Source organism: Drosophila ficusphila, unplaced genomic scaffold (genome assembly GCF_018152265.1).
Source record: "Drosophila ficusphila isolate 14025-0441.05 unplaced genomic scaffold, ASM1815226v1 contig_791, whole genome shotgun sequence".
Lineage (NCBI taxonomy): Eukaryota > Metazoa > Arthropoda > Insecta > Diptera > Drosophilidae > Drosophila > Drosophila ficusphila.
In genome coordinates this window covers 9,589,278-9,614,551 of record NW_025064737.1, presented here as the reverse complement: position 1 = coordinate 9,614,551, position 25,274 = coordinate 9,589,278, and the positions used below count along the sequence as shown (strand labels likewise).

The window sequence follows — 25,274 nt, the reverse complement described above, 5'->3', positions numbered from 1 at the left end:
GTTCGCCGCTCTTTTAAGCTTAGCTCGCGACGAGTGACTCTTTCACTGTTTTTTTTTGGGTAGATCGCTCTCTCTTCAGCGGGGGATCGTATGATATGTTATCGAACAGTAAGCTTTTAAGGGCAGTCTGACAATCTCCTTTCCTGTGGGTTTACCCCAAGTCCAGATCCCTTGGGACTGCCATATATCCCTTATACATATATATACATGAACTGGGCGAGAGAGCAGACGCTTTCGTGGTGTATGTGTGTGTGTGTGTGTGCGCGCGATCGCAGATTGCTTGGCGGTCCGGACCGCCGCTACCAACTGTTGATCGCCGAGCGTTTCAGTCCGCAGCGGGTACTCAAGCGAGCCGAAACGAAACATCGCCAGATACAGATACACATTGTCTGGTTTGTAGCACTTGGCCAGTCGCCTCGTTCTCGTCTGTTTCGTTTATTTGCGCGCGGCTAGTTGGCAATTGCTTGAGTTAAAATTTATATTCCTATTCCGATTCCGATTCCCCATTTCGATTCGAATTTCGCATAAGATTCCGATTCCGATTCCCGACTCCTGAATTAGTTACGAAAACGAGACAGTGAATCCTTTTTTGGCCATGTCGGCAGCACGGCGTTAGTATGCCACCGAATCGGCGCGTTCGCGTGAACTCTGACCTGGTGCCGCTGGTCCGCAGCTCTGGGACAACCTTCGTTAACATAGCCGCAGCAAAAAGAGCTGCTTGCCGAAAAGAAAGCCAGCCCAGAATGCCAAAGGTGACCAAGTTAATGGTGCAGCTCGAAAGTGAATGCAGTCGCCGCGATGTGTGAAGAAGCTCAAGAAGAAGCTCAAGCTTAACATTGGCCCACCACAACGAATTTTGTGATTCGGCAAAAAAAAAAAAATAAAGAAAGAAGATCGTTCATCGTGCATCATGAGATCGTACAATCTACATAGTTAGTATCTGGTGGTAAAGTAGTTTATTTTCGCTAATCGCCGTGTCATAAGTGCGAGTCGTTTTAATACCCACCAGCCGTAGTCTACGCGTGTTATTTTTTTTTTACTTCTGCCTTTTTTCGGCGGGTGCGGTGCCCACGGCAACGGAACGAGACTGTCGCATTTCAATTAACAAAATAAGCAAAGCCCAAAGAGCCAGCACACAAGTGTACAAACACACGCACACATACATATTAAATATATACATATACGAACGAGCATACGCACAGAGTGGTTTGCGGATTGTGTGGTGCGATTTCGCGCGCATTTTTGCACGTGCCACCGGAGATTGGAATCGGTTATCTGAATATTGGTTATCTGCTGCGTTGGATCCGGATCCGGTCAAGATGTCCGCAACGGAAGTTGGATGTTCCCCCAGTTTAAGGGGTCAGGAGCTCGTCGAGTGCCACCGTTTGCTGGAGCAGCCCAAGTCACCCGCCTTCTCGTACGCCAGCACCACGCTGCGCTCCACGACTTCCGGTCACAGCATCCGCACCAGCAGCACCACCGTTTGCGAGTCACCCGGCGCAGTGGATCACTCCCCCATGGACCACTCCCCCATATCTTCTAATCCCTCCTCTGATATCGATGACGAGGAGGAGCAGGACCTCGAGTGCTGCAGGCGGTGTGCGGAGAACGACCTTGGGGACGCCGGTCTGAGGTACTCCTTCAAGGGATCCCCGCCGGAACTCTACTCACCCAAAAAGGACTTCATCAGCCAGGGACCGCTGCTGGACAGACAGGTAGGTCCTCCAAATCTTAGATGACTAGCGATACCGCCTCGCATTTCACTGCGATCGAATTCGCAGACCGGGATTTTCAACAGCCGACAGCCTTTTGTTTCAACGATTTTTCATTTATTTTTGTTTGTATTCCTCTCTTTTTGCTTCATCGAAATCGGCTGGGCCAGCGAAAAGCAAATTCAAGTTAATTTATTGCATTGATTCCACATCGATGTGTCGAGTTCTTTCCTTTCTTTTATAATTTCGCTTGATTTGTCGATATTTTGGTGTGCTCGTCTCGTTTTTGTATGCCGCATTGTCTTCTTTTTTTCTGCCTTTTTTTTGTCATGGGTATCTTTTCGGTTTTGATTAAATACCGATGGGACACAAAAGAAAGCGACGACGTCGCGGTGGCCGTCGCATTTGAATTCACACGCTTCACTAAACACCAAACGGAAAAGTAGATCTCGATTGTGATTTGATTTTCGGCGACCTCTCCGCTCGACGGATCAAAAGATACTGCAGTCTGCAGAATGCAGCCTGTGTTCGGAAGCACTTCGTTCCAGATCCGAGTGCATCCATAAAACGCTTTGGAGAGAGGGAAAAATAGGGAAATTTGGGGGTTCTTTCACTGAGTCACTGGTGCCATCATCCATTTGCGTCAGTTATGATGGGTTATGCTGATATACTCGACGTGTGTTTCCTTATCCGATTCTTATCGCGATCGCTCTGCAGCAACACTTTTCAGGAAAGTTGAGTCTGCATCTATGGCACATGTCTCACTGAAGACGATAAGAGTAAAAGTTATCTAAGCACCACTCACCGAAAGGTGGCAGTCGGATCAAAAATAAAAGTAATATGGATTTAAGGCAACATACACAGAAAAAAAAGATTTAGATCAATAGGATATTCACTGCTTTAATTGATAATAGAAAGATCAAATTTTAGTTTTTACCTTTGAATAACGTATTTTATATTAAAAATATTTTATTGGTATCTAGCTTTTGCTTATTAATAAATTTGCTTTTATTAATAAATAAATAAATTATTTCCAATATCTTATTGCATTTTTTTTGTGTGCTGTTAATAGACGCCCCTGTTTTAAAAGTATTTAACTTGTATAAACGTCATTTTTCCCATTAGTCAAACCCATCGAATTTACATTCAAATGCATTTCCCTAATGCCACTGCAATTACAGCTGAGCTGGGTGGAAACGGCAGATAATTAAGATTTACAAGGCTCAAAAAGGTGTGAGAAGTAGTCGTTCGGGACGTGACAACAAAAAATGGGGAAACATGCCCAAAACATGGCTAACTGACTTACAGGCCATTAGAATTTTATCAACGTCCGGCGGGCGGGCAATGTAAATTTTTGAAAAACAACACGAACCCGGGGTTCATGAATACATAATACATAATGTTGGGTGCGAATTAGGAAGTCTGTGGGCTATAACCGATACCGATACTGCTGCTGCTGGCCATGTGGAACGTAACCCCCTGGGATTTGATGATTCGCGAATGGGTCTGCTGGGCGTGCTAAAAGCTGCCACATCTATATATATTCTATATATATTCGGCAGGCACATGAGAAATTGTGACATTTTCAGTGCGGTCGGGATCTCTCTGTGCAGTGCTTGTACGAACGAGTATTTTCAAAATAGATTTCCCAATTTTTTATGTGGCGCCTCTTGGCTGCGACGGGTCGTGGGATACTTCGGTGTAAGTACGTAAGTAACGCTCTATCTGTATTAGGGTGCGCTGTCCAATTTGTATTTCGACAATGAAATTTGCACAATGTGTAGAATTTGAATATTTATTTTTTTTCGTGGTTTTTGTTATTGTTATGCTCCGGCTTTTTCTTTTTTGTTTTTTTTTTTTTGTTTTTTTTCTTTGGCTTTTTGACTGGTGAGTCGTACGTCGTCGCTTTGCGCGTGTTTCGCTGTCCCCTTGGCTTCTCGTTATTCATTTTGTCTTCAATTTATTTCGTCTACTTTAAATAAAAATGAAGAAAATTTTTAGCGTTCATTGACTTTAAAAATGAGAGAAAAATAATGCAGAGAAAAGAAGTCTGAAATCGAACATTTGTCAGTCGCCGACATGTTTAACTGATCCCAACGAAGTACCACTCGATATGTGGGTGTTGACGAATTTCTGGTGGCGATTACCACCCGAAACTCAGCGGATGAACTTGGATGGAACCTGCAGAGCCAGAGAATCGGATGGTGGCATACGTGTAATGATCGTGAAGTATTCAGCTCGGCTCCCAGTGATTAATGCTATAAATAACCGATCCGTATGCCGATTTCTATGCAAATTAGGAGGGCGTGGCCGTGCAGCCCTTCGGGTGACAAATAATTTGTCGGAATATTAATGCCGTCTGAGAACAGAAAAGAAACGAGATACAATAGCAAAAAGCCGCGAAATAATTTCAAGTAAAAAAGCCAAAAAACGAACAAATACTTTAAGTGTGATGGCGGGGCGTGACTTTAGGGTGTTGTGCTTATGCTTTGGATGGTTATTTTGAATTTAATTTATATTTTTTCGGCAAAAGATATATACGTGATCTGCATGCAAACACTTGTGCGAAGGCCCGCATCCCCCGCCCCTCTCCCCTCGCTCCTCGGGAAACCACCCACGTTACCCAGAAGAGCAAAGTCCCAATTGCTCATTTTCTGGCTTATGAAAACTGTCAAAATGTTGAAAAAATGCTTATAAAAATTTAAAGATTGTTTTATGAAAGGAAGTCGCAGTGTAGGTACTCTACCGTATTTTATATTTAATATTGGTTACTTTTTGTGTAGTTGCAACAGTAAATTTATAGTATAATTATCTAAAAATAAATATAAAATTATTTTAGGAAGTATTAAAAGTTGAGTTTAGTTTTTCAACACTTTTTCTGCCAATTAAGTATTGACCATAAAAAAGAGTATGGAAAGGCATCATCAAAGCATTCCGGACCTGACAAGTGATTGCTCATTTTAATTAATTCTTTTTTAATTTATCAGTCAAGATTAATGTTAAACATGTTCAATCTGGCTAGGAGTTAGTTTCGGAAACCGAATTCGGCGCTGGCCTAGCCGGGGTTTCTGTGTTAATAATTTAAATATGGATTTTAGCGGCCTTTTTCGGCGGCGTTTTAGCATAATTGGGGGCTAGTGTCCATCCCCGAATGCCAAGTGGAGCCACTCAAGGCGAAAACACCTCTAATGATTACCTGTCCAATTTTTCTTCACATTCGGGTGATTTTTCTATCGATTTTGTATCTTGTGTCTCTGCTGCTCGGTCGCAGGTCGTGAATGAATTTTTCAACAAATTATTTATATATATTTTTTCTGTTTTTAGTAAATACAAATTTGTCTAGCCGCCTCGTCGTGGGCTTACATCAAAAGCCAGAACCGCCCAAAGATCGCAGGCTGGTTTCATCTCGGCTTGATTGTCTTCGGGCCCATTTTAATTCTTTATTTGGCGCTTAGTTTTGGCCCCATCTCCATTGGGACGGGTTAGACTCAAAGCCAAGTTACCTGCCCGTTTCGAGCCTATCTTAATGATTTTTTATTTATTTGCTGCCATTTGTTGTGAGCCGTCTTATCGCGTTTGTGACCATTTCGAGGCAGAGCGTGTAACATCACTTTACATAAATCCATTATATTTTATTTTTAACGACACTCTTTTAATTATATCGCCCCGCTGGTGGCATCATCGCTCCCATCTTCACGGTCAAGGCAGCAAATGCTGGATTATCGATACTGTCGCTTTGCATATAAATTTGGGACTCGAACTCGGACTCGCACTCAAATTCGAACTCACAATCGGACTACTCACACTCAAAACTCGGACGAGACGAGGACGGACTCTTATTTTCGGGGCGGCGCGTCTTTATTCATATGCTAAACTCTTCTGAATTCAGAAGTCAGAAGTGGTTTAGCTGGGCCGACGGGCTCGGCATTTATTTGAAAGCAATTTGGAAACCTTGGGGCATCATCACTTTATCATCGGACGCGGATGGGTGCAGCATAAGCCGAGCGCAGTTCGCGATCTAAATACAAAAAGAAGGTTCCTTAATGGCATCGCCTTTTTTCTGTATTTTTTTTCGCCTTTTTCGTTATTGTTTTATTATTTTCTGGCTGGCTTTTTATTAATATTTGAAGGAGGAGGAATTCGGATATTTGTTGTGGTTTTTAAATGTGTCTGCTGTGCCTTTGTCTCGATTCCCTGGAATTAGACGAGGAATTGTGGTTCTTCGGCTTCGATCTATTCGGGGTGTTATTTATTTATATATATGCTTGTACCCTTTCCTTGGGGTGGCATGATTTATTAATCAATTGACGTCGATGCGATGGCGCATCGCGTATACGCCCCGTGGTCCCATGCAGTTCCTGGCCTCGAGAGCTTACGAAGTTCAGCGGAAACCGCAGCCCCGTTCTTCTGGGAACCCCGAGCAATACCTGACATTTATAAATACAACACATAATCGCATTATTGCCACACGCCCTCCGATTTGGTGAAATCGAATATCGAATCGAATATCATCTCTGCCGCAGGGCATTTAACTAACGGTTTCGACAACCGGGCGGCAACCTAAAACAAAACAGATCGCCATTTGCATAGAAAATCGATTCGAAGTCATTAATAAATCGACCTGTTTTATTTATTATTTATTTACATTTCGCTCACCGCTTTATTCGAATATTTCCGCCTTTACACATTTCATCCGATTTATTTGAGCAGAGATTAAAGCAGGGCAATCTGCCAGGAAATAAATGTTTGTATTACAACATAGTAACAAGTTGATAAGATAATATCTTGCCTTTAAGGTAATATCACCTTGTTGATTAAAACTGCAGTTAAAGATAATAGTTTGCATTTAAGGTAATATCACCTTGTTGATTAAAACTGCAGTTAGATACAGATAATATTTTGCATTTAAGGTAATATCACCTTGTTTATTAAAACTGCAGTTGGATAAAGTCGCATGGTATGATTACACTTTCAGTTACAACCCTCAAAAGGTTTTGTTTGGTAGGGCCTGTAAATCCATTTGCACCTTGAGTCAAAATTGAGGGGTTTTCTGGTCGTATCTGTTAGATTTCACGCTCTTCACAATTCATCTTACATAGACCTAGGACCACCCACGTGCTACCAAAGTTCCAGAGCCCTACGCGAACCTTTATCGTACTCCAGCTCGATCAGCTGGCAGGTGATATATAGGTGTTAATTTACAGTGACAGAAGTGCACGTCACGGCAAATTTGGTGTTTACCCAAATGTTTAGCAACGAATAGTACACACATCTAGAGCCATGTTGCTACTTTTTAGTAGGGAACTTGCAGGGCATGTGAATACACAGAAACATTTGTTGACAGAGAGTGTTTTTTCTGCTTAAAAACAGTGTAGATCATCCTTTTAAAATACAAAATGATGCCAAGCTACTGAAACTAAGCTTGCTTCCTGATACAAGATCCAGAAATAATACCCCTATATATATTCAACATTTATTATGATAGCTTTTAACGGCAGCGCATGACAAGAGTATACAACACTATAAAAACGCTTTTATTGCTAAATTATGTTATGACAGTCTTCTAGTTGAGGTGCGGTATTAGTTTCACGATATGCTTGAAAGCATTTCCATATGAGATGAATGATGTGATAAGTAGATTCGCATTGTGTTTCTCTCCGTGTACTTGAACTTGGACTGTGCGAGTGCGATCGAAGTGATCTGCAAACGATCTGCGAAGCGATGCTAATTAATGCTGGTAGCAACAAGTTCAGCTCCCTTATCTCGCTATTTTTTTTCGCTATTTTATTTTTTTTTTTGCCGGTGAGCTTGGGTCCCTGAGCTACGGCACGTTTGTTTTCAGCTCAGCTGCTCGGCTAGACAAACACGCTCATTGCTCTTGCTTTTGTTTTTGTTTCTTTTCAAAACATTAAACACAAATTAATAAAACTAATGCACTCTATTTTTGGCAGCTCTTATGAGCCGATCTCCGATAAGAGTATTGTTGGAAATTAATAAATGTATACCCCATCGGAGGGAGCTATAGAGCAGTATATTGGGTTACTTACGTGGCCGAGAAAAAGCTTGATTAATTGCTTGATTGGACCTCCGCTTTCAACATCCATACATTTAGCATGTACCAAGTGAACTTGGCCCGTTCTATTTATTATTTACGCAAGTGCACTTACCCATATGTTGAAACAAATATATTTTTAACACGTTCATCTGTCTGTATGCCGGGGCAATATTGCCCATTTCGCTTTTATATAAAATGCATATTTTAACGAAACATGAAATTCTATTTACGCAAGTTGGGGAACATGAACGCTGCGATGCTCGGATTCCCGCTGCCAAAAGCCAAAAAGCCTTCGCTAATTAATACAGTACAGTAGGATTGTGAAAATGAAAATCAAATTTAGATTAAATGAATGGAAACTAAATTCAGATTAAATAAGCCCACTGCCGTAAAATGTTATGCACAGTTGCTCAGCACCCGCTTCCATTGGCCAGGGGCACAATTTAGCCTTTGCCATAAAAAGATATCGCTGCAAAGGTGGCAAAACGTAAAAGTAAACTTAAAAACCTAAGCACCCTTTTTAACTTTAGCACTCCAGACAATTGCCGCAAATTTTGTTAAAGCAGGCGTGTCAATTGCTGTACAATATAAACAAATTACTGTGCTCGACAACAAGTTTAGGCGTTTCTTTTTTTTCATTTTTTTTTTTCTTTTTTTGCTGCCGGCAGCAGGCGTGAATTTGTCAAATGCCAAAGATGATGGCCAAAAAAGCGTCGTGGTTCGCAGTAGCTGCCGCCAGGTGGCGCTGCTAGCGATGGGGGAGCCAAAAACATTTAGTGTATAGGTACATAATTACGATTGTATTCGACAGCGAATTAGTCGCTGGGGCCAATAGAAATACAATTACCCCCCTCCTTCCTCCTATTGTTGTTTTTGTGGAAATTGTTATTGTACAATTAGTTGTATTTATGCTGCTGCTTGTGCGGCAACGGCTGTCGCTGTCTGTCGTACAATAATTAAACGACCATTAGGCGTATTTAGCGCACAGCTCCGAAATTTGGGTCATTACCAACGCACAAATCAGCCCAAACAGAGCCACACACGTGCTGGCCGTCGATCGGATGTGTTTATTATTATTGCGATTATGATTATGTTATAGCCCGGCCTGAAAACTGTGGGCCGTTGCCGTTGCCTGTCCGCCCATTTGGCTATCTGCCTGCAGTCAGCAGCCACCATCCCACCAACCCACCACCCACTTGCCAAACGCATCTGGTCTTCATAAACATTATGGAATTCATTATTTAGAGCCTGCTGGCCGCCAAACCGATTTGCATCAATATTCAGAGCCGCAGAAATAATAATAACAATAATAGAGCTAGAAGGCGAAAGTCTGTTACAAATCGCAGATCAAGTGCAGATCATTGGTTATCCTTGAATGAGTTTATGTATACAAATATTTAAGATAATATAATGTAAAGATTTACACATATGCAAATATCAAAAACTAAATTATTTTAAGTATTCCCACGCCTTTTAATGACTTGCCAATAAACTTGTAAATTGTAAAAGCTTTCATTTACACAAACTAACACAAGCTTTTAAATAACTTAAATAAATATTTTGACCTTCCCTTAAATTTTACTAAAACATTGCAAATTCCAATATCATAAAAGGATATACTTTTGATCGTTTTGACAGCCCCTAAAAATATGCAATGAAATAAGAGAAAAATTTCATCTTTGATACCAGGTATCTTTTAGTCGATATGAGTTCAAAGCTCTTTTCTTGTTTTCGCATATTGAGGCGTGCGTGAAGAATTCGAGGCGTGGGAACTCCGTGGCTGAGGTTCTCGATTCACAACTCACAGTAATTCGCAGTCCACCATCCGCAATTCTGAATGAACGTGGCCGCAAGCTGGTGTTGCTCTTTAGCGCCAAAAACCCGGGTCTCCAGCGGTGGTTTCACATCAGTTTGCCCGGCTTTTGGCCCCGGGGCGCCTGGCCGTGTTTATGGGCTCACTGACAAACCGACAACTAAACTCAATTATGGCCTAATGAATTCGGCAATTGGGCGGAAAGCGACGGCGGCCGAATAATGAGAACTGCCAACGCCCCAGCGGAGCGGGCAGAAAAAGAATTCATTATTGTTAACCGTAACAGTTTTTGTTTGTAAACCTGCCAGGCATGTGTCAAGGAAATTGGGTCACAAGTCGCTGGATCGCTAGATCGCCGGATCACTGGCCCAGGGCAACACAGAATCCAGCAGTGTGTTTGCAGAAACGGCGAGAAACAAACCCGTTTAAGCCCAAAAGTGAAAAGACCTGCGGACACCAAGTGTCCACCCACAAATGAACTCTTGTTCAATTTGTCATGCCGAGCATGACAATCGAATCCGCGATCGATCAATCCATCGATCGATCGACCGGCTGATGGCCATGCTAAGTAGATTGATGGCAGACCTATTCCAAATTAGATAAATTAGAATAAGAACGTGCTGGCTCAAATTGGGGGGTCATAAATACGCGCGGTTAACGAACGCCGTTAAATGGCAGACAATTCAAATCGATATAAAAAAGAGAAACAAAAACAAATTGCCAGACAGTAAAACACATTTGTATGGATAGTACAAGCCCATTGGTTTCGCAATCCAACCGATCGATGGATCGATGGATCGTTGGATCGCTGGGATCGACTTTTAATCCGGTCTCCAAGCAGATGTGCGTCGTCGAGAGCTGTGCACATACTGCGTTCTGCGTTTTTTCGGTTTGTGGCACACCTTCCACCGATCAAGAGTGGCCAAACGATATGTTATTATAGTAAAGTAGTTACTTGTGCGACTGCGGCACTACCCACTAGGAAAACAACAAACAACAACGAAGTCTGCGACTAAGTTCGAGACCCACATATCTTCTATATATCTGTTTGCTCAACAAGAGCATGTGTACATTCACCGCATTTCAAGTACATCAACCTCGAGTGGATCTCGCCGGGTTTGCCAAACAGAATACACTGGCAAGTGAGTAGTAATTATTAATATTATTCATAAATAATAATTCGCGTCGATAAAATGCCTTGTTTGCTGCCCTCGTCGAAGACAAAGCCTTCGATTGCACTGGTTAGCCCACTTGCTGACTTGCGGACAAGCTTCCAATTTGGTAGCGGAGACGAATCGATAGATATAGATAAAGCCGAAGTGGTTCCATTTGCCAAATTTGCATCGAGATCTCAAGTCGTCGCTCCTTTTCTGTGTTAAACAGCTAAACAGCGTGTAATTAAAATTAAAGCAATAATTGCCATACCTTTGTTGTGAGCCATCAAGTTTCAGTTTTGGTCGTTATTAATTATCGATTTTGGAGGGGCTTTTAAAAATCATTTCCTCATTTGTCGCCGAGGTCGGGCTGTAAAATCACAAAAGCGCAAAGCCTTTAAGCACTCTGCCCTTCTTTGCCCTTTGTTGTACTCCCAATTTTTCTTGGGGACGGGCGTTCGATTGTTTTTTACGCCTTCCCCTCCCCAAAAGAAAAAAAAGTCCGTGAGGGAAACCATCTGCTCCCCATAATTATCGGACTCTAGACTAGGCCAATTGTGCTTGGTTCTTGTAAACATGTCAAAGTGAAAACAAACTAATTGCCTGAGCACATCCGACAGCTGCGGGAATCTGTATCTAAATCCGTGCGGATCCGATCCGCATATAATATATATCTATGTAAGATCCAAGAGACCAAGGCCACCACCGATTGGATGACCAAACTCTCTTCATTTGAATGTCAAGTGCGTTAGGCGCTGACTACTCGAACAGATGCTGCCAAATTCAGGGCATTAATTTTGATGGCGTCTAATTGTCAGAAATAAAAACGGCCTTTTAATGGAGTCCACAGATCGCGGCTATTGAATACCGAGAATTTCTTGCCTGTCATGCGCGCCAGTGGAGCTGTTAGATGATTCTTGTAAAAAACCCCTTGTTCCCCCTACAGATACAGATACAAATAATAATAGCGATTTCAACACATTTTGATGAGAACTGTCAAAAAAATTAAGAAATTCCAGCAGTACAGTGGCCATCAGCGCCATCGAAGCTTCGCTCGCCTAGTTAATGAATATAATCTCTTTTGATGGATTGAACAGTCACCCCACAACCTAGAGCCTAAAGCCTTAAAAACCCCTGAAAACCCAACCCAAAAAGCCAGCCGAGAAACCAAAGCCAAATGCCGAAAGCCTCAAGCCGAAAGCGGAAAGCCTCAAGCGCGGCTTTCAATGGATAACTTGGCCAACTGACAACTGACATCGCCTTGAACTTGGCGCAGTTTTGTCTCTTTTCCCGTAGAATTTTTTGTTCTTTTTTCCGTTTGGCTTGCGGTTCAATTCATTGTCTTTGTTGTGGCCTTTTTGTTTCCCTCGTGCGTAATAATATAATTCGAAAAATGTATTAATTTTTATGGTTTATATTTTGTTGATTTTGTTGTTCTTTGCGGACCGCAATCAGTTGCCTATGGGAAGTGTCTCAGCGGTAATCATCGGCGGCTTTTCGCAGCTGGTCAACTTAGTGAGATAAGTGAGCGCCCACTTGCTGATACCCTTTAGAAACCAGAGTATTTGCGATCTAATCTTGGCCTAATTAGCTCAGCCACTGATTGTTCTCCCTGGTTATCAGTGATTACCATTTTGGGTAGTTTAAGTGATTTGGCAATTAGCTAAGCTGCTCTTATCCGATCCTTTCGCTTACCCAAAAAAACTTGCAAAAATTCCAAATCGTTTTGTTTGTTTAGTTGGCCCAACAGTTCCGGTTCAGAGTTTTTGGCCAGGGCACTTGCCAGTCTCAATTAACTTAGATCTTATCGGCCACGATTGCTGGCCAGGGAATCCGCCTTATCGCCAGGTTCTGGAAAACCAGTTTTAATTTCGAGCATTCTTAACCTTCTACCGAAGCTCTTGGCCGCCAAAAACTTCTTGGCTCGAGACGTCGCTTCGCATTTGCTTTGTGGGCGCAAACGGAAATTTAATGAAGCGTTAATAAGTACCCAAACAGGCCCTTCAGGCCGTCCAGAAAAAAGGGTCTTAAATACCCATTCCCCAACACAGCCATTCCCTTCTCGTGGAGGCTGGAATGTCATGTAGTTTGTGGCAGACTCTCCAGGGTCCCACTTACTTTTACGATCGCTTTTCGCGTTTCGGGGTCTGCATATCCCAAGAGTCTTGGTCCATTCGAAGGGGTATGCAAACACCAGGCCTACATATTCATATTTATATCTGTATTTGGTATCTGTATCTGTATTTATGCCATGCTGAGCCCGCGAATTGTTAAATCCATCCAGTGTTCTCATTAGTGTTTGTACAGTTGTTGTAATTAAGATTGCCGATTGCTGTTGTTCTCGGCCACAAAACTTCTTCAATCAAACGCCACGGACCCCGTAATTATTTCAGCCCATTTTTCATTAAACTGTAATAATTCATTAGGGTATTATACACAATGAATAAATACACCATACACCATACACCATCCATACGAAAATCGGATACTGCAGATGACAGCGACAGCGCCCTTCCTTGTCTTCTACATTGTGTTGCTGTTAATGTTGCTGTTGCTGCTGTAGATGTTGCTGTTGTTAGTGTTGCTGTTGCTGTTGCTGCTGCTGCTGCTGCTGCTCTTGTTGTTCTTGCTGGAGCAGCTGTGGCCGAGGCAAAAAACCAGCATCTGCGCCATCCGCCTGCCACCAATACAAGTGATCTTTCAGTCGCTCGCGTGACGCAGAGCTGATCATATTTGCCTGCTCCTCCTACGCGGATCCAGTCGCAGTCGCATCGATCGGCTTACTCTACTCTTAAGAAAGAAATATATATGCTGGCTTGCTGGCGGAGCAAGGACCTCCTAATTCGAGCCGAGGCTTGCCCACAAAAAAAAAAAAAAAAGCTAAGGCTAAAAGGCCGAACAAATTGCGAAGGCGCAGGCGCAGCCAACGTTTAAGTTGCAGTTTCAGTTTAGTGAACCCGAGAAAGAGATCGCGAATTTGTTTCTTTTTCGCGGTGTTAAAGTTGTCGCCGCAATTCTGGCGAGATCGTGGCATTGTGATTGCTGCAAGTTGTGGCAACGTTGCGTCTGCGCGACACTTCAGTGCTTAAACGTTCATCGAAGAGTGCAGGAAAATCGGAGTGAAGAAAGTCTCCCACGTAAAACGAAAAGTGAACAGTGAAAAATAGGTGCAATCAATTAGGGACCATGTACCGCAAAATGGTGGTTCCCGGTGGGGATTTTCCTCCAGGAAAACGGCGAAAAGCACCTCCGCCCACTGGTTTCATGGAGGTCATTAAGGTAGGCGAACTGCTTGGGTGATCTTTTAACCCCCCTTGAAATTCTAAGTGTAAATCCGCCAGCAGCAGTGGTCATTTATTTACATAGTGGACCAGTGTTGTCATAAATTGGATTTCTATTGGCCGACTCTCAATTATTTTTTATGGCCCCCGAGTTGCGACCTCAATTGGTGTGCCATAAAGTAGCCAGCCTCAATGTCTTAATTTTAATACTCTGTATTGTGCTAATGCTGCTACAGAATTTATGCTCTCAAGCAGCATAGAGTTATTGCCCTGTTTTCAAATTCTGCAAGTAGTTGCAACAATAAAAAATACTTTTATAGCCCAATTATGATGTGATATGCTGCTAATTAGGAAATCATAACAAACAAAGGAAAAGCTGAGAGCTTTTTTATTGGGGCGTTTGCCATTTATTCGGCTAGGATCTCCGCACTCAGATCATCGACCAAAACAATATTTACAAACTAAATAAAACAGAAAAATCAAAGAGCCAAATTAGCGAAATAATCGCTGGTTGAGCAAGTTAAATCATCGTTAAGACGAACATCTATATTCTCACATATAGATCCGTATATATTTTATATCGAATTAATGTCACCGATTCAGGGACAATACCATAAATTAGAGTTAATTTGAGTGCGAACAACCCAATAGAAGCTAGAGAAGCCGTTTGCATAATAAATTGCATACTTCCTGGAAGACCATCAACCAGTCAGTGGTCCGAAAATATCCGTCGAGATCAACGTTCCCACATGTCGGCCGATCTCGAATTATTGCCTTATGTCACTCTATATAAGCGCGGGCGGGGCACGAGCGTATGTCATAGACATTTGGCAATTAGAGCCAAAAAGCGGAACAGCCAGCAGAGAAGACAAACGTCGACAATTTTCAGAAAAGTCCCCAGAAATTGACAGGGGCGTACCGATTTTATTTGCTCATAAATTCGCACGAGTAGGGCGTTGCTGACGGCCCAACGAACCAAGAAATTGTCGAGGACGTGAAGGCACTCCCCAATCAGCCACATCCAGATCCAGAACCATTATGTCAGGGCACGTACCTCCCAGATACCAAATACCAGATACCAGTTTTAAGAGCCAAGAACACAGAACTCAGATACCAGATTCCCGTCTTCACTTGCATTTAGTTTGGCATCCCGGCCAATTGGCAATTGAAGCAATAAGCCTTTCCGGCGGCACTGAGGTCAAGTGCAGATCGACGGCCACAGGGCGCCAGAATTGCTGAGATTCTTCCTCTTGAAGAAGATATTTTCGCATTTTGCATTGCATTTATCAGATTGTCAAATCCCGTTGCAGATGGTTGCAATCGGGCACTGCGATATTATTAGTTGTTGGCACGGCGAAGACAGCCAGCAAAAGAAAAATAAGTCAATTAGAAAATAGAAAGCGTATTTGCAAGCGTCTGGGTGTCTTTAATACACGTTAAAATGGTTTTCTATAATTATTTTCGAGAGAAAGAACTTTTGACTAGAGGTGGGTGCGTGAATTCCGGCGAGCGAAAAAGCTTTTCAAAGGATTTCTTCATTGGGAAAATCTTAACTTGCATAAATGTTTTTATAGAAGGATTTTACTTAAGTTTTTTTTGAGTTACTGATTAAAATTGCCAGAAGCAAAGAAAATAATTTCCGTGCCTAAAATCACATAAAGTTATCAAAATTCAAAACGTGTGTATCGACAAGGAATTTTAAAATTTTACCTAGCATAAAAAGAGGCTAATCAAGATTAGAAATTCTGGCATCTCTTTAATTTTTGCTCTTACTAGCGCTTTGGCGGGAATATAAGGCGCTTCTTCTGCTATATTTAGCATTCGCTCTCAATAATAATATAATTTACGTTCTCTTAGTCTCTATAGTAAAGATTTCATTATTAATATTCTATGTAAAGTTCTTTAAAAGCAGGGTGTAATAACTTTTTTTTAAAGTTATAAGCCGGCATAATAGTTAAGAAATAAATGATTTCTTTTCTTGTAATTTTACGTTTTTATCTAAAAGAGAATGTATTTCACAAGTATTCAAAGTCCTACCATTTCTTCATTTCCGGCAGCATGAAAAAGAGTATTTCGTAAAAAACGAAGTATACAAATCCACCCACTCCGATTCACCTGTTCTCTTAATCTTATGGATACACATACCTTTATCGCTAGATTGCTTAAAGCTAAAAGATCGCGGAAAACTAAGGCCGAGCAGAAAAGCGCGAATATACTTTGTATGGTTTTTGAAAACGTTCCGTCAGTCTTATTTCGAATTTCGTACAAGATCTGCGCAACTGCTGCAAACGTCGAACGATCGCGGGGATTTTTTATTTGCCGAGAACTCAGCGAAAATTTAAGCTATCATAGTTCGATCAAAAATTATTCAATTAAAATAAGAGAAGTTCCTATATTTGGGCAGAGGAAAAATAATTACACACTGTCAAATAAAATTGAATGAGATTTATGTGAAAAGTATATTTATTAATCGAAAAAATCCTGTGATATTCTTAAGATTCTTATACTTTGATTTCGAAAATTAAGAATAGTTCAAGTGAAAAGAAATATATAAGTGTGAAGAATGGTCATTTCCGAGCTATTGACTCAGAGGTGAATATATTATTGGCTTATTTTTAAAACTTTCTAAATTAAATATTTTACTCAGTATCAATTAAAAATATTTTACACCAAATAACTAAATTATGAAGTTGTTGTATAAAAACATTTTATAAAATAATAGTTTTGACAGCATAAGATTAGTTTCACCATTACCGATATAATAATTAACATATCTTTCATCGGCTGGAAAATTACCACAAATTCCAATACAACAACTTTTAGCAAATGTTATTCGTGTGGTTAAAAGCAAAGCTACTTAGGAAATTTGCTTACACACAGTGCCTACTAAAATTAATGTTTAAATTCCTGAGTGTACAACACTCTATATGTTGTATAAAATACCGACAGGCATAAGAAATCTATTTTAAATAGATATTTTACACGGTGAACAGAATCGAATTGAAATTGAAGCAATGTTTATGCCAAACTTTCACACATTTCAGCGCCACTGCTAAAATAAAATGAAATCGAAATACAATAAAAATCGAAAATTAAGTAAACATGCCCTTTACTAAAAATAGTTATACCAACCGAATTGCTGGCTCTGTAGGATGTTGGCTGCCCAAAAGAAAAAGAGCAAAATTAATTTGTTAACTTTTTTGCAAGCGTGCGCGTAAGCAAACAAAACAGAAGAGAAATGTGCGTAAAGAAAATGTTAGGGAAAATAAACAAAAAACGAAGAAATTGTGCTAAAAAAAATTTAGACAAATGATGAGTGCGAGGGGCTTTGAGGTTAGATTTATGGGAAAATAAAATTTCCAATAGAAACTGCTTGGCGAAAAAAAGCGAAAAGAAATGCATGGAAACGAGAACGATCGAGGACGCCGGTTCCCAAAAATAGCACCGTCAGTTTTTTATAAATTTGCCATTTATTTTTTTCTTGTTTATTTTAGCTTTTTGTGTACTTTCTTTTTTGTTCGGTTCTGTTCTTTTGTGATTACTTTTGCCAATGGACAGAAGCGTGTCAGAATTTTGATCTATGTGTATTTGTTTGAAATGAACTCTTGTGTGCAGCGAATTGAACGTTTGTCGGCCATAAAAACTATGATATAATATGGCCGGAGAACAACAACGAGGAAACAATAAAACTGCTTAATTAACCTACCAAAAAAAGCAGAAGAAGCCAAGCGAAAGCTGAAACTAAAAGTTGAAAAAATAAATGCAATAAAAAAACGTGATATATGCAAGGCATAAACAAAAATTATAAAAATACACCAGCGATTTGACAACAATAAATAAAGCAAAAGAAAGAAGAGCAGCGCCCAATAAAATATGTATTAAATATGTAAAATATAAATAAATAGCAGACAACACTAAAATAATAACTGTGGCACATGTGGGCCGATCCGAGTGCTTCTGTCTGGCGAAATATTTTCTTTTGGATTTATTAGCCGCTACTAGACATCTTAAGTTGACTTACACATCTAGATACATGTGCGAATGTATCAAGATATTTCAGAGGAATTCTCTTCCTCTTCGTGTGACATTTTTCCCGAGCTTTTGGAATTAGTAGAACAGCCGGCGACGCATAAATAAATGTTTTGGACAGAAAAAAAATGAAAACAAACCGAACAGAAGGCGTTAATTTTTTGCAAGCATCTCTGAGCCACAAATAAATAACAGAAAATGTTCTTTTCAGCTTCGAGCTAAGTGGCGGGTGTTAAAATCATATAAATCTGCATTAGCATACTGCACTGGTGTGCGATTAGGAAGCGATTTTCAGGCGGCTCAAACCAATTCAAACGGCTATCACAATAGACTGTCGTGGAAAAGCGTTAATAGACACATCTAAGTGTGGCTATTGCCACTCGGGGTTGACTGACAACTACGCATATGCAAAACAAAAGCCGTCAACAAAACCGGAGAAAGAAACGTGTCGGAAGTTGCACGACAGCAACAGCGAAACACGCCTCATAACTCTCGTTGAACATTAATATAACATTTGTCTGATTACTTGCTTTACTTGACCCGTTCGTGTTTTTCAGTCTTTGTTTTTATTTTTTTTTCCCTTGTATTTTTTTTGGAAGGCCTTTTGTTGTTGCGATTGCGCTTCCTTCGCTTCCGTTTGCTGTAAGATCGATCGAAAGGAGATCCTCCCCTTCGGCAGGGCCATCAATTTTAATTATCGAACAAATTAATCGGTCGCAACTCTCGTATCATTAAGATTAATGATGCCGGTCAAGCTGGTGGCAGGCGGCAACACCAGCAACATCGTTGCTAGACCAGCAACATCGTCGATACGGCAGCAACAATAGCAACAAAAAAAGCAATAGCAACAAAAAAAAAGTATGCAAATAGCGCAGTCCGCTGAACTCGAACTCAAATTTGAACTTTTGAGTGTATCGCCGAAAAAAACAAAGATCAGTGAGGGGATCAAAAGCGGAGCAAATGAGCTGTGCCCAAATTGATTAGAACGCCTATTAATTGCCTGTTTAATAATTATAATGAGAGCTCAGATATGGGTTTCCCCCACTGTCCATTCCCCATGGCCCAAATACCCGAATTTCCAACACCCAATCTCGATTCGGAACAATAAATAACGAAATATTGTCGCGTTTTGAAAAGTGCACTGACCCGGCCAAATTTTGATATGCTCACATGTAGAAATGCTTACGGGCAATAATGCTCGTCTCTCGCTGATTCATTTTCATATATGTTCATATACATATAGTGTGTCCCGTTGGCGGGCCTTCTTCGGCTTTCGGGGAATAAGTGAAACGGGAATCGCCGCCAAAATCAAATTCATAAATGCAGTCGGGGGTCAGTGACGTTTCTCGAACGTCAGCCGTCAAATGTCGGCGTTACTGACGTACGTATCTACATATCTGCCAGATACGAAATGTCCGCCCGTCTCGCAAGTTATTTTGCATGGGACGCTGCAGCAGGGATTCGCGATGAATTATTTATGAAATGCAGAGGAACTGCCTCCGAGATCTGAATGAACTGACAAAGCCATACAGGCAGAACAATTCCATATCACATACATCAGTTGTTAACATGTTAACTAACCTTTTTAAAATATGAAAGATGTTCACATTTAAAAATACTTTTTTACAACAGAAATTACAGAATTACAAAAAAATTGTATTTACAATAGCAAAATAAAAACCTAGGATCTTATCTTATAACTTTTGTAGGATTTTTCCATGTTATTATATCTTGTAAATGATATTCTTGTTAAAATAAAGAATTAAGTCTTGTAGCTTTACATAAATTGAGACTTTTAGAATATGTAATTTTCTTTCCAAAATGTTTAATAATCCTTATAATATTATTAAATGTTTTTGATGAATACCCTTTTCAAAATTTGTGATACGAAAATGTAGTAGAAAGGAAGCACTTTATTACAGTTCTACAGCAAACTTCAAAGGACTTTTCTCCCCGTGCATCTTTGACTTGTACCTGCAGTCGAAGCTCGGTTTTGGCATGCACTTGGAGTCATGGCCATGGAATTAACTGGAGGGCCTGCTAATGAGGCGAATGCGACTGACTGACTGACTAACTGAATGACTGACAGACCAACTGAAATATGAGCACGAGTCAGTCGACCAGGCCAGCAAGTATGCTCATGCAAATTCTCAGCGATTAAAAAGCCATAACTTACAGTATCAACGCAAAGCGCTGGGGTTAATTGACAGACAACCAGACAAACTCGACCAGACACACAAACAGAAACAGAAACAGATACAACTACAGATACAGATACAAAGACAGAAAAAGATATAGCAACAAAAATAAAAGAAAGAAAGACAGTGCTCTGAAATTAACACTGCACATAAAGTAAAACAAAAAATGGCAATAATTAGAATAAATGCGATCGCTCGAAGGTTTCGCAAAGCTTTTCCGCATAGCTCGCGGAATGCAAGTCGCGGCAGACGGAGCACATGCTCTTCGGATTTCACATCTGCTCCCTGGGTGGAAAGGTCCCATTGCCCCATTGAGTACTCGGCTTCGCCGGAACCGAATTTAAGGCAAACTCGAACTGCTGATCGCCGTTTCCATGGAAGTAGTTGGGCTTTGAATTCTTGACGTGACTGCCTGTCTGTCGAGATTCCCACAGACATGCTTAGTCAACAGGAATGCGAATGAGGAAGGCAGCCCAAAGTGGAACCACTGGCCATTACGAAATCGATACTCTGCAGAATCTCAACTCTCCATCTGCAGAACAAGATTGATATGCTTAATTCCCTGCATCTCCCTAATTCGATGATTGATGTGGCGCTATTCCACTTCAGCGAAATGCAGTGGGGGTCCAGGTCTTCTTCGAATTCCTTAATGCCAAGTGACAATGACGAAGGAGGCCCCACTTGGTTTTCCATTCAAAAGGGAACCCATTTGAGTGACAGACAGACTGGCAAAACAATGTCCCAAAAATGGTGATCATTTTAGATATGCTCGATCTTCGGAATTCCAATTGAATAATATGAAATACCAGAATCCATTTCGAATTGTTTACCCTTAAGAACATAGGCCAAGAAATGTTGTTATGCGAAATGGGAATGAGAATGAGAATGGGCATTCCAGTCCATTTTTCTCGGCTCCCAGTTGGCTCCCAAAAATGTACTTTGAACGAATCCCCACCAGGCCACCACTTAGCATATAAAATTAATGAATCTCACCTGCGGGCATGTTTTCTTTTGCCCGCCACAAGTCTTAATTGCCGAAGTGAATTTTCCTACTCATAATTCCTCGGCGGTTGCTAGCATATTTTCCATTTTCAATGGGTGCCTGGTCAATGAGTCAGACTCGTTGGTCATTTTCACCTGTGAGTAAGTTCTGGCATTCAGCGATCGGCGGTCTGCGTGTGTGGCGAAGGAAAATCACATAAACGTCTGACTATTTTTATTTAATTACCCCAAATATTTCACTCATCATAACCTCTAACGTTCAAAAATAGATTTATGGCTATTTATTGACTTGATGAATTAAAAATGCCCTGCCCAAAATGAGTCAAGGCAGGAATCCGTCGTGGGTCTTCGATTAATGGATGTGCACTATGTGCACCCACCATTCGCAATTCCAATCACACACAAATCAGAGACGTAGAGGGGAGATGGGTCCCATCAAAAACACGGGGTGATTGTCCCCCCATTCGGTCACTCCACTGGCGCCATGGAAATGCAATTCATCAAACGGCTCGTTTGGCATTCAATTGGTACATCTGTATGTCTGTCGAAGGCGGGATGCCATTCAAATAAATTTGCCAGCGCATTTTCGATGTCAAGGCGTGGAAGACCCCTCCGATATCCAATCAAACTAACGACCGCATCAACACAATGTTTACATGCCCGTTGATCGCCACTGGCGACAAGGATGAGTTTGGGCCTCAATTGATATTGTCAGCAGTCTGACTGCGACTGCGACTGCGACTCGTTACTCAAATGCATAATAATCAGAAGCAATTAAAGACTGCACTTTCAATGCCAAGCACAACAAGATCGTTGTTGAAGAACAATAGCAGCGGAGCCTCCGACAAACAAAAGCAAACAGATTCGTTGGCGTTTCAAGTTTATTCACTTTTCCTTGCAAACACAAACTACAAACTGCCCGATGGTTAAATTTTATTTACCCCCGCGATTGTTTGTTTGCTTGCCAGCAAGAGGATAACACATGGTCAGCCGGCCGGCAGCAGATCATAAGTATATATCTCGTATCTTGTTTGTATGTTTTTAAAGGTGCTGCATACACAAAGCCGTTGTGCATCAGGTATTCCGCTTGTGTTTCTTGGCTCTTTGTGATATTTTTGAGTCGTGAAATATTTATGAGATACCCCGAAATGCAAACAGATTTACAAGATTGTAGTGTCATTGAACCTCACTGATGACAAAGACAAGGACTTGAGGTTTTGTTCCCCTTTCAGTTTCAGTTGAGATCGTTAACGCGTGTGGAGAAGGAATTTTAGTTCGAGCATACCTGATGCCACAATCGCATTTGTTTAGACTCAGCACGGCGATTATTTAGCCCAATAGAGCCTTTTAATTTGCAACCTGAGAGAACCACATAAAAGAAATAAACAAAGCATAAATGCTTGGTTTTCCGCTGCCCTGCGATCCAACTGAATTCCACCGGTTGGGTTGCCAGGCCATTTAGGCGTGTTCCAATCCACACCTTGTTGGCTCGAATGGGCCATCTGTTCTCTACCCAACACCACCCACCGCCCACCACCCACCGGTTTTCGCAGAAGAGCCGAGAGCCGCCCGCCTTTGAAGTGGCTGGCAGTCGAGTAAATTCGGCTAATTTAGGGGCGCTTTTAAAACAAAATTATAACCTCGAATTTCGATTTCAAACGAGTAAATGCGGCTGCCCCACCGAAAACGGACCGGCTTTTTAATTGTCTCGCGATCGAGGCTCGAATTTCGGTTTTCGGTTCTCAGATTTTGGGATTTCGGAAGGTGTGCCAGGTGCAGAGCCTGTTTCCCACTCCTCGCCGCGGGATCTCATCTCGAGCTGTCCAAATAAACACGCACACACTTTGTAAGAGTCGACGGCGGGCAAATAAATATTTGTAATTTATATGTTTTGCCGGCCGCGTGGGCAACACACCGCAGATACAACAAACAAAAGTCGGGTGTGCGAGAATGTGTTTTTGGAACGCATAAGGCTGAGTGGCACCTCGAATGCGCTTTATCAAGGCTTAAGTCAGGAAATTGGCAAAACGGGTTTCGGAATACAGAAGTTGCTTAATTTACGGCAAACATTTCAAAAAAATTCCTTAATTTGTCAACTAATTACGGCCCTGTGCTGCGATGCATAACAAATTGCTTAATGTTTGCACATTGCACATTGCTCATACGCAGTGTGCGCCCCCAGAGAAATATTGGCTTGTCTACGCTTTTATATCGCACGCCACTCGCAAAAGTGTGCCAAATAAATCAAAAGCAAACCCATTAAACCGTGTATTAAATTAAACCCGAGTAAACAAACAAAACGGGCTTTAATCGAATGACAAAACCCCAATGCAATGGCCAGGTTACAACTTTAATGGCCAGTAAAAATCTCTACGACGCTTTCGAGACGAGTGCAGTTTGCACCGCTTGAGTCATCTATAGTATAATCCCACGATCCCAAATAAACATAAGTCGAAGTTGCACAACATATATATTTGTGCATATATATGAGTGCGATTATTTAAACTAATCTTTTCGATCGTTTTAGGGTCGGTGGGAGGTCGCTTGGCCGACTTTTTTTCACCTGATTTTTTTGCGCGAATTTTATGGAACGCAAGCTAAACAAAGTTGAATATTTTATAGTTTTGAAACGATCGAAATGGTTGGGTGTTTGCATATATCTTTCGATTTCAAGGTTAGACTCGTGGCAATTAACTTGGCCGGCGGGGGCCGGGCATCTTTGCCAAACGCCATGTGCTCCTCGGATAAAAAAAATGGCAAAAAAAAAGTAAAAAATGGGAGGCCGGTGGCAATAAACAAACAGTCTGCTGCCCTGCCCTCCAGTTTCATAGATCTGGATGCTCTTGAGACGGCCAACACATGGCGAAATCGGGCGTTGTCCAGCCAGCCAGTCAGGCGACCAAAAGCCAAAAGCCAGACGGCTGCTCGTCAGGCCAAATGGAAGCCAATTCCAATTCCAATTCCAAAGCCAAATCGAAAGCCATATCGAAAGCCGGTCGACTTGTCGATTCTGTCTAATGCATTTTGTAGCCCATTTTCAATTAAATTTTTGCACATTTTCGTTTCGGCCAAGGTTAATTGATCGAATTCGCGATGATGGCTTTCAATTGTGAATTTCGAAGTTGTAAATGCACTTCAACCAAATGCTGATTTTAATTTAGATAGATATATAGCTATATACATTATACGATGCATTTTCCATGAACTATTAAGAATCGTCTGTGCTGTCATAGACGGAATTAACTTGGCGCGTGTGGGAATCACCGGATGACCAGAGTTTACCATTAAAAACGGTGGACTCAGAGCGATTTTCCTGGGAAACACACAGAAGATGAGTTTTTATGGCCCTGTTTTTCGCCGGCTGTTTACCATGGCTTTTTGTTTTTCTTATTGTTTTTGTTTTTGTTTTTGTTATGTTTTGCCATTTGCTGTTTTGCGAATTTCAAGGGCCACGCGGCATCGTGCTTCCCCTTGTCAATTCACGAAAGGAATATGGGGGAAAAACATTTCCACGAAAAATGTTCAGCTCTGCACATTGGCAAATATTTACAAATACTTTCGCCGGTCCTGACCAAACTAATTCAACGTAATTCCTGTGTTTTCAAATAATTGCTTGGCTGCATTTCTTTCTCGGAATATTTGCAATTGTTTAGCTGCCAATATCAATTTAATTTTGTACGGGAATATTTAGGGGAATATTTTGGTGGTTATTCATACCCCATTTCATGTTAGTTGGACTTCAGTTTTGTGTTTACTCCTTTAACTTGGAGAATACCCTGTGCTTCCAGCAATTACCTATTCATACTAAAGTGTTTTCGATTTTGTTTGTGGCAGTCACGCATCGCGCATGCATAACGGCCAAAAAAAAAAAGGCGCACGCCCATAAAGTATACAAGTTTATTTATCATTCGCCAGCAGGCACTGTAAACACACGCGCCCCAAATTCTACAAAGTGGAAAAGTTTCGGTAATACATAGTTAGAATACCACAATGCATGTTGCGAATTGCATTTAAGATCAAAATGGAATGA

At 41.2% G+C, this 25,274-nt stretch overlaps 2 protein-coding genes across 5 annotated transcripts in view; one reads left to right on the top strand and one right to left on the bottom strand.

Annotated features, from left to right (window-relative positions):
* Nucleotides 1–25,274, bottom strand: part of LOC108096411 (B9 domain-containing protein 1) — a 39,957-nt gene that overhangs the window by 7,548 nt on the left and 7,135 nt on the right. Inside the window, exon 1 of one of the 2 annotated variants that reach the window (XM_017197988.2) lies at nucleotides 1,672–2,219. The exons of the other annotated variant lie outside the window; for it this stretch is intronic. The gene's annotated coding sequence lies outside the window, so the exon portion shown is untranslated. Of the gene's footprint in view, nucleotides 1–1,671; nucleotides 2,220–25,274 lie in introns of those variants that run through there. 2 annotated transcript variants of the gene reach the window in all.
* LOC108096377 (A disintegrin and metalloproteinase with thrombospondin motifs 9) overlaps nucleotides 132–25,274 on the top strand; it is a 37,308-nt gene continuing 12,165 nt past the window's right edge. Inside the window, exon 1 of one of the 3 annotated variants that reach the window (XM_017197933.2) lies at nucleotides 132–1,715. In XM_017197933.2, the coding sequence (XP_017053422.1) occupies nucleotides 1,320–1,715 (396 nt within the window). In that variant the 5' untranslated portion in view covers nucleotides 132–1,319. Of the gene's footprint in view, nucleotides 1,716–13,452; nucleotides 14,014–16,273; nucleotides 16,608–25,274 lie in introns of those variants that run through there. The other 2 variants (XM_017197942.2, XM_017197952.2) reach the window with 2 other exon arrangements.